General features: G+C 43.9%; 1 protein-coding gene across 1 annotated transcript in view; it reads right to left on the bottom strand.

Annotated features, from left to right (window-relative positions):
- Nucleotides 1–2,478: 2,478 nt before the first annotated feature.
- LOC124037783 (xenotropic and polytropic retrovirus receptor 1 homolog) overlaps nt 2,479–9,238 on the bottom strand; it is a 114,032-nt gene continuing 107,272 nt past the window's right edge. Inside the window, exons 12-15 of the mRNA XM_046352830.1 lie at nt 6,641–6,807; nt 6,384–6,523; nt 6,081–6,302; nt 2,479–5,877 (exon numbers count right to left, since the gene is read on the bottom strand). Of these exons, the coding sequence (XP_046208786.1) occupies nt 5,817–5,877; nt 6,081–6,302; nt 6,384–6,523; nt 6,641–6,807 (590 nt within the window). The 3' untranslated portion in view covers nt 2,479–5,816. The remainder of the gene's footprint in view (nt 5,878–6,080; nt 6,303–6,383; nt 6,524–6,640; nt 6,808–9,238) is intronic.

The raw sequence follows: 9,238 nt of genomic DNA, 5'->3' as shown, positions 1-9,238 counted from the left end.
TTACTTTGTTGAAGCACCTTTTGGCAGCGATTACAGCATTGAGTCTTCTTGGGTAAGAGATGCTACAAGCTTGGCATACCTGTATTTGGGGAATTTCTTCTTTGCAGATCTTCTCAAGCTATGTCAGGTTGAATGGGAGAGCTTTGCTGCACAGCTATTTTCAGGTCTCCAGAGATGTTCAAGTCCGGGCTCAGGCTGGGCCACTCAAGGACATAGAGAGACTTGTCCTGAAGCCACTCTTGCGTTGTCTCTGCTGTATGCTTCGGGTCGTTGTCCTGTTGGAAGGTGAACCTTCGCCCACAGTTTGAGGTCCTGAGAGCTCTGGAGTTGGTTTTCATGAAGGATCTCTCTGTACTGTGCTCTGTTCATCTTACCCCCAATCCTGACTAGTCTCCCAGTACCTGCCGCTGAAAAACAACCCCACAGCATGATGCTGCCACCACCATGTTTCAACGTAGGGATGGTGACGCTTGGCATTCACGCCAAATGTTCAATCTTGATTTCATCAGACCAGAGGATCTCGTTTCACATGGTCTGATAATCTTTAGGTGCCTTTTGGCAAACTCCAAGTGGGCTGTCGTACCTTTTACTGAGGAGTGGCTTCAGTCTAGCCGCTCTACCATAAAGGCCTGATTGGGCTTGTGCTGCAATGATTGTCCTTCTGGAAGGTTGTCCCATTTCCACACAGGACCTCTAGAGCTCTGTCAGAGTGACCATCGGGTTCTTGGTCACCTCCCTGACCAAGGCCCTTCTCCCCCGATTGCTCAGTTTGGCCAGACAACTCTAGAAAGAGACTTTGGTGGGTACAAACTTCTTCAATTTAGGAATGGTGGCCACTGTGTTCTTGGGGACAACCTTCAATGCTGCAGAAATGTGTTTGGACCCTTCCTCAGATCTGTGCCTTCGACACAATCCTGTCTCGGAGCTCTAATTCAACCTCATGGCTTGGTTTTTGCTCTGACATGCACTGTCAACTGTGGGACCTTATGTCCGGCATGTGTGTGTCTTTCCAAATCATGTCCAATCAATTTACCACAGGTGGACTCCAATCAAGTTGTAGAAATATCAAGGATGATCAACGGATACATGATGCATCTGAGCTCAATTTCGAGTCTCATAGCAAAGGGTCTGAATACTTATTTACACAAGGTATTACAGTTTAAAATTTAATACATTTGCAAAAATTGCTACAGTTGTTTTCGCTTTGTCAGGTATTGTGTGTAGGTTTTAGAATAAGGCTGTAATGTAACAATGTGGAAAAAGTCAAGGGGTCTGAATACTTTCCGAAGCCACTGTATATGCCTTGTTCTAAAATAGATTATATGGTTTTCTCAATCTACATGCAACACCCTATAATGACGTACAGCATCCTGTTTCCATTGATCATCCTTGATGTTTCTACAACTTGATTGGAGTCCACCTGTGGTAAATTCAATTGATTAGAAATTATATGGAATGGCACACCTTTCTGTATAAGGTCCCACTTTTGTCGGCACAGATCTGGGGAAGGGTTACCAAAATATTTCTGCAGCATTGCAGGTCCCCAAAAACACAGTGGCCTCCATCATTCTTAAATGGATAAGTTTGTAACCATCAACTCTTCCTAGAGCTGGCCACCCGGCTAAACTGAGCAATCAGGTTAAAAGGGCCTTGGTCAGGGAGGTGACCAAGAACCCGATGGTCGCTCTGACAGAGCTCCAGAGTTCCCCTGTAGAGATAGGAGAACCTTCCAGAAGGACAGCCATCTCTGCAGCACTCTACCAATCAGTCCTTTATGGTAGCGTGACCAGATGGAAGCCACTCAGTAAAAGACAAAAGGCACCTAAAGGACTCTGACCATGAGAAACAATATTCTCTAGTATGATGAAACCAAGATGGAACTCTTTGCCCTGAAAGCGTCACGGCTGGGGGAAACCTGGCGCCATCCCTACGGTGAAGCGTGGTGGTGGCAGGCAGCATCAGTGTGGGGTTGTTTTTTAGCGGCATGGACCAGGAGACTCGTCAGGATCGAGGCAAAGATGAATGGACCAAAGCACAGAGAGATCCTTGATGAAAACCTGCTCAGGACCTCAAACTGGGGCAATGGTTCACCTTCCAATAGGACAACGACCCTAAGCATAAAGCCAAGATGACGCAGGAGTGGCTTCGGGATAAATCTCAATGTTGTTGTGGCCCAGCCAGAGCCTGGACTTGAACCTGATCGAACCTCTCTGGAGACCCTGAAAATAGCTGTGCAGAGATGATCCCCGTCCAACCTGACAGACCTTGAATGGATCTGCAGAGAAGAATGGGAGAAACTCCCCAAATGCAGGTGTGCCAAGCTTGTAGCGTCATATCCAAGAAGACTCGAAGCTGTAATCGCTGCCAAAGGTGCTTCAACAAAGTACTGATTAAAGAGTCTGACTACTTTATGTAAATGTGATTTAAGGTAGAATTTAAAAAATAAAATAAAAAATTCGAAAATGTATAAAAACCTGTTTGCTTCGTCATTATGGGGTAATGTGTGTAGCTTGATGAGGAAAAATAACTATTTTAGAATGAGGCTGTAACGTAACAAAGTGTCAAATGGAAGTGGTTTGAATACTTTCTGAATGCACTGTATGGAATCAAGAATGATCAGAACAGCTAGAATAATCAGTGTTCTTCATACAGTGAAAAATAAATAAAGATATGTACAGTGGAAAACAAAACCAGCATGCAGGCAAGACAATCGGTAGAGCGATACTAAAGCAATCACGAAGTTGGAGGGAGAAGTTTTTGCTCTCTGACAAGAGGACAATGTTGGAGGGAGGTTTAGATGAGATTAAACAGTGTGTATTTGTGTTTTGTGTTGCTTTAAAAGGCCTGAAATGCAAAAGCTACAAGGAATGTAAAGGCATCCTTGCAGCAGTGTTTTTTGGTGGAAAGGCTGGTTGACTGGCCTGTTCAGTAGTTATCGTATGGGAAGAGAAGAAAGTGGGAGCAACTATACTTACAACAAAGAGGACGCACTCTGTAGTTAGAATAATTGAATTGTGTGTTTTGTGATAGTGGTATTAATGACGTACCAGACGCCATGGCACATCCCTAAGTGCCATATGTCTTTCTGACTACAATCCTCACCACAATAAGAAATATATCTCAAAGGCACAAGCCATTGTATGTCATTCTGCTTGTTGATGGCACTTTTAAGCATTTGTAACACATTTTGTAGCCTATGGACTTTGCAATTTACACAGATTTTGTGCTGGGTCCCCAACCGTAATTTATCATTAGACACGTCCATAGTCTAAACAATAAAGACGAGCTCGTGCTGATCAACTCATGGCTACTGCATCATGTCAACAGCTAAGCCACAGAGTGAGAGAGACAGGATTTCACACACTGGGAGGGGAGAGAAACAGGTAGTGACACTTATCCTTCCTTAGAAAAGCCAGAAAGCCCACAGAAAGGGGCTCATCCACTTTCAGAGTTACAGCCGATAAAGATTGTGCTCGCAAATAATATTTGTCTACAAGTAAAGCATGCATGTGACAAACTAGACAAACAAAAAGAGCGCTAACAGTTGTACAATTTCCATGGTGTTATTTTTCTTGGCAAAACCAAAATTCACTAAGTTATAAAAAGTACATTAAAGCAAACATTACAGCAAAATCATGAGCTTTGTTGATAAGTGCATTGCCCAAAAAAAAACAAGAGAAACTGACATGTACTGTAGAATGAGTTGGTAACAGAAATCACCCTCACCTTCAACAGAATGTTTGGCCACTGAGACTTGAAACTATGAACTAACCCTTAAAACCCAGTAAATACTGCAGGCCTTTACAACCCAAGGAGGACAGGCCCGTTGAATCATGGCTATCTGATCCGAGAACTACTGTTTCACAGCAAGGTCTTTCCAGGATTAGAGATCACCTGACACAGCAGAGACACGACTCACACACTTGGTCCCTGTTCTAGTCAATAAGCCTGACAAACACTACCAGTAGTAAAACAACACATGCAGAGTCCCAGGGCCTATGATACTGTACATGACGCATGCATTCTATATTCAAAAGTGGTGATGCAGCAGCTATGTTGTAAAAGTGGTAGATCTTTCGGAGAGAAGACAGTGATCAGGGTGAGGACTGTTACTTGGAGAGTGCGAGGGCTAGCAGACATGACACGATGATCTCATGTTTAACCAGGGGATTCCTCCCATGGAAAAGCCCTCTTCAGATGTCAACAGTATCCTGTGAAGATTCCACATGACCCACTTGGGCGGTCAGAGGAACCCCAGTGGAAACGCTGGTCACTGTCCGCTGATCTCTGTCGCCACTGTTCTGAGAAGGCTGATAGCAAAACAACAGAACAGACGCAAAGAGCCCCACACCATCAGTAGAAAACACTGCAATAGAAAAACAGTCAACAGTGCCGTTTCAGTTGTTGACTGATCAAAAGAGAATGGGATCGTTTTCCTAAAGGGCGGAGAAATGGAAAAAAACGCTCACTCAGTCTTCTCAACTCCACCGCCGCACAGAACAGACCATTCTTCTCAGGCTAGCTAGATGGTTGATGATACGCCAGCGAACGACATTCATTAAAATAACACGTTTGGCAGAAAAGCAAAGTACAGTTTTGCACGTGTAGGGCACTTGCCATGAGCTAATTAGATAACTTTGAAGTTGTAACGTGTTGCTGACTAACTGATCTGTGGGCCAAGCTTGTATGAGAGGGAGAATGAGCCACCTGAAGAGTTTGTACTCTTCGACAACAACGGCTTCTAGAAAGCATGGCACAAGTCTAACAACATTCCCACCATTGAGAAACACATCAATATCATTGCACAGATGCTCAAGCTATTGTCATTCTTCTAAATAATACATGGGGTACATAATAGTTCTGACATCCAAATAACGCACATTAACAAATATACAAAGCAACTTTAACAGACTCATATGTTCAAATGATATTTTTGTGCAAGTTGTTTTGGTTTGTTTGTATGAAATGCACTTTTCCTGCAAGTGCCGCCAGGGTTTTACACCGACTTCATTATTACAACTCAATAATTTTTAAAAAATCAACCCAAAACGCAGAGTAGAAAAAGAAGCAACAGGTTGAAACCAGTTGATGGGGTTGATGTGCTGCGGTTAATGTTGATGTGCTGCGGTTAATGTTGATGTGCTGCGGTTAATGTTGATGTGCTGCGGTTAATGTTGATGTGCTGCGGTTAATGTTGATGTGCTGAGGTTAATGTTGCAGAGTCCATGCTCGGGTTGGTTATTATTATTAGTCTTTTTGATTCATATGTCTTATCCCTGTTGATCCTGATAGACTAAATGCATGTAAACAGTTGTTTATTCTCTATTATTACATCTTTAAAAATGGCAAAGAACTACAAAAACAAACATACAAACTAAAACGTATTAACATAAAGAAACTAAAGGAGTCTGTTAAAAATAAATAAAAGTACTCATTGGAAAACCCCAGGTCTGGGTGTTTTTTCTCCAATATGTTCCTGTGTGTATCCCTCTTGGTCTGAACAACAGAACTGTGTGTGTAATTCCACCTCATCTATACCAATATCATATACTGAGATTGTGCTTGAGTAAGTTAATTGTTGTGTGTGTCACTGCATGTATGTATTCGTTTGTGTCTGTCTGTCTGTCTGCCTATGTGTGTGTGTGTGTGTGTGTGTGTGTGTGTGTGTGTGTGTGTGTGTGTGTGTGTGTGTGTGTGTGTGTGTGTGTGTGTGTGTGTGTGTGTGTGTGTGTGTGTGTGTGTGTGTGTGTGTGTGGTGAGGCAGCTCTGTGATGGAGTGATAAGATCACTGGGGGTGTAGAGCTGGTGCCCTGGGCTCAGCTGAAGGCCTCATCATCCGTATCCTCTATCAACACCTTGGTGTCCTTCTTGGATGATCTGGACGCGAGAAGGAACACACATGGATACTGTCAGACAAACACAAGGCCACCATATACAGACTCCTGGCAATGGCCATTACCCGGAGGACCCTGAGGGTTTCCTGACCAATTGACCTGAGCGGGAAAAACTCAGGTCATGTTTTCAGGAAAATCTCCTAGCCTTAGCCATGTGTGTGAGAGAGAGAGAGAGAAGGTTCGTACTGAGAGGACATCAGAGGGCGTCGTAGAGACAGGCTGTAGCTGCGCTTCCAGCTCTTCTTGCCCTGGCGGTTCCTGACTCCATCCTCCTGGTCCATCATCTGCTCCAGCAGTGTCTGGTCGTCAGCATTCAGCGGAGCCACTGAGATGTCCCTCACGGCACGGAACTCACCACAGTTATTCAGGTGCTCGTTCTCCAGACGGAAGAAGTTCCAGACAAAACGCCTGTGTGTGGATTCAGAGTGAGGTATATAAGAGAGAGAGAGAAAGAGGGCACGAGAGAGAGACTGTGATGCTCCAACCCACCTGAACACCTCTAGAGGCGCCAGCACTGTGCCCACAATGTCTCCCACAGAGGGGATGTTGGTCATGGTGGTGAGGGAGATCTGGATGGTCCAGGCGAAACGCAGGATCACGTCCTCTATGATGGCACAGTAGTAGTATGCCTGGAAAATAGAACAGTCATCAGGTCAGAGGAAGACTGTATGTTTGTGTGTGTGTCATATATACATACATACATACATATATATATATATATATATATATATGCATGTAATACTCACTTTCTGTGGGTAGACGATCTCCTCCCTGAGGAAGGTGTTCTCTCCTGCTCCACGGTCGAACAGGCCCCAGTCCATCTTCAGGTCCCAGATCAGTGTGTACAGGGAGCTGACGGCTGAGAACACCATCAGCAGGTAGAAGAACATGTCTGCATCAGAATGCTTTTGTTCTGTGAAGCACAAACAAGACATTTGTCCATCATTAGTCCGTATAACGGTAGTATTTTGGACAATCGCTCTGCATACACAGTGTAAAAAACATTAGGAACACCAGATCTTTCCATGACACAGACTGACGAGGTGAAAACTATGATCCCTTATTGATATCACTTGTTAAATCCACTTCAACCGATGTGGATGGCAATCTGAGGGAGAACGGGCAAGAAAAAAGATTCAAGTTCCTGTGAACAGGGTATGGTAGAAGGTGCCAAGAACTGCAACGCGGCTGTGTTTTTCACACGCAACAGTTTCCCGTGTGGATCAAGAATGGTCCACCACCCAAAGGACATCCAGCCAACTTGACACCACTGTGGGAAGCATTGGAGTCAACATGGTCCAGCATCCCTGTGAAACACTTGACACCTTGTAGAGTCCATGCCCCGACAAATTGACGCTGTTTTGAGGGCAAATGGGTGCAACTCAATATTAGGAAGGTGTTCCTAATGCTTTGTACACTCAGTATATAACTTGATAATTAAGAAGAAAGCTAAGTTGTCGGCTTGGAACTGCAGACTTGGACAACAGCTTGTTCATAAATGTGTCTCCGGTCTTCACTATCCCCACTAGAGGGAGAACTTGTACCATAAATAGTACATTTTCTGAGACAGGTTACGATGGATGGAAAATAACATGCTAGTCCTTGGGAAACTATTCAGAGGCTCTTGAAACTATATGTTGTTGTGTCCTTCAGTCTGGCAATTCACTACAAATTTAAATCTTTGCAAAAAAAACAACAACAAAAAAATATATATATATACATTAAATGCTTATTCAGTATACAAGTGCATTTATATTTATTTAATGATGTTTTATGTTCTAATTTCTTTTTGAACATTGACCTCATGCCAGAAACAAAGGTAACGGCGACCAGCTGTGCTGCAGTGTCATGTTGATTTCCCTGTGTCATAGCTGTGTGTTTTGACTAGGCCACACTCCCATGCTGCTCCAACGACAGCCTGAAATGCCTGGGGGATTATTGATGACTGAGCTATTCTAGTCTGGTCTGCCTGGGCTATTCACACCAGCCAGCTATACCCAGGTGTAGATTTGTGACTGACTGAACTGGAAATGACTGTGGTAAATCCACTGGGTAAGTCTACTGTGCATCTTCGAATAGGCTGGTGTAGGTTACTGTTCCCATTAACTAAGGAATGTGACAAGTAATCAAGATTCACAAGAGCTGAGACGTTGGACCTTGGTCATAAAGTGACAGTGTGTGTGGGTCTGTATGTGCTCACTGACAAACCGGTTAGATTCACAGTCTGACCTAACCACACAGACAGGGACAGTGACATCCGTCATGGTCAATGCCTCCCACTTACTGCCACCAGGGCGCCAGGAAATGAACAGGGGACATTTTTCACAGAGATTTACACTGGTCCCTTCAGCCCTGCTCTCACCCAGACAGTGGACTCTGAATCAGACTACCTCGTCCAGTAGCGTGTCCCCACATTACCCCAACATTCCCTGCTGAGATTCATCCTAAAAACGTCCATGTCGTGTGCCCCCTCCCCGTAATGGAATTGTAATGTTTGTGCTTTTCTTATAACTCATTTCTGTGTTCTATTTATGTGTGGTTCAAAAAAAAAAAATTCTGTGTTCATGCAAGTGGCTGACTGAACAAATCCTCACTCTCAGTAGCTGCAATTTGGCAGTACGCCCAGACCTTGTTTTGAGAGGAACAAACTAAAGATATCTCAGTTTCATGTTATGAGGCAGTATTGGTCGGGCACATGAATGAAACAAAACAGTAATGATTAATTAATGATGTTAAATCATGTAAATATAACTTGTCTGTGTATACGACAAGTTTGTAGAACAAACTTGTGTAAAAAAAAAAAGTAAATGGAAGACTTACGCAAATACTAATTCAAGGCCGTCTAATATAGTTAACAACACATCAATCCACAAATATGAAGGAAAACTGGAGCATCTTCACAACATCAAACTACTGCATCAAGAAACAATTACAAATAGATGTGAAATCAAAACGCTATAAAAATGAGCACATAAGATACCACTCCTCCATCACTAAGCCTTCTGGTTGGTCTCCAGGGCTCGGTAGAACGGATGTCCATCTGATGTCCTCAGAGGCTCTAGTGTGGGTGGCTCGTCATTCACCTGGAGCTCAATAGAGGGTAACTAGCTTCTGTCACGCTCACTAAATGCTTGTGTCTAGCCACCACCTAAGCGGTTAAAAGCCATTTGAGATTGGGATGTGGCATTGACAGGCACACTTCATAAGGCCAGAGGGCCAGGGCAGACCTCCACACGGGAACAGCAATCATCTGTCTTTGGGTTATCTGCCACGGTGCCGCCTGCCTGGGCTGCCTTGCCTCATCACTATCTCCACCCCCTCTCCTCACAGAGTCTATCCAATCA

This window comes from Oncorhynchus gorbuscha, linkage group LG06 (assembly GCF_021184085.1).
Source record: "Oncorhynchus gorbuscha isolate QuinsamMale2020 ecotype Even-year linkage group LG06, OgorEven_v1.0, whole genome shotgun sequence".
In the NCBI taxonomy this organism is placed as follows: domain Eukaryota; kingdom Metazoa; phylum Chordata; class Actinopteri; order Salmoniformes; family Salmonidae; genus Oncorhynchus; species Oncorhynchus gorbuscha.
This window is presented reverse-complemented; position numbering and strand designations above follow the sequence as displayed.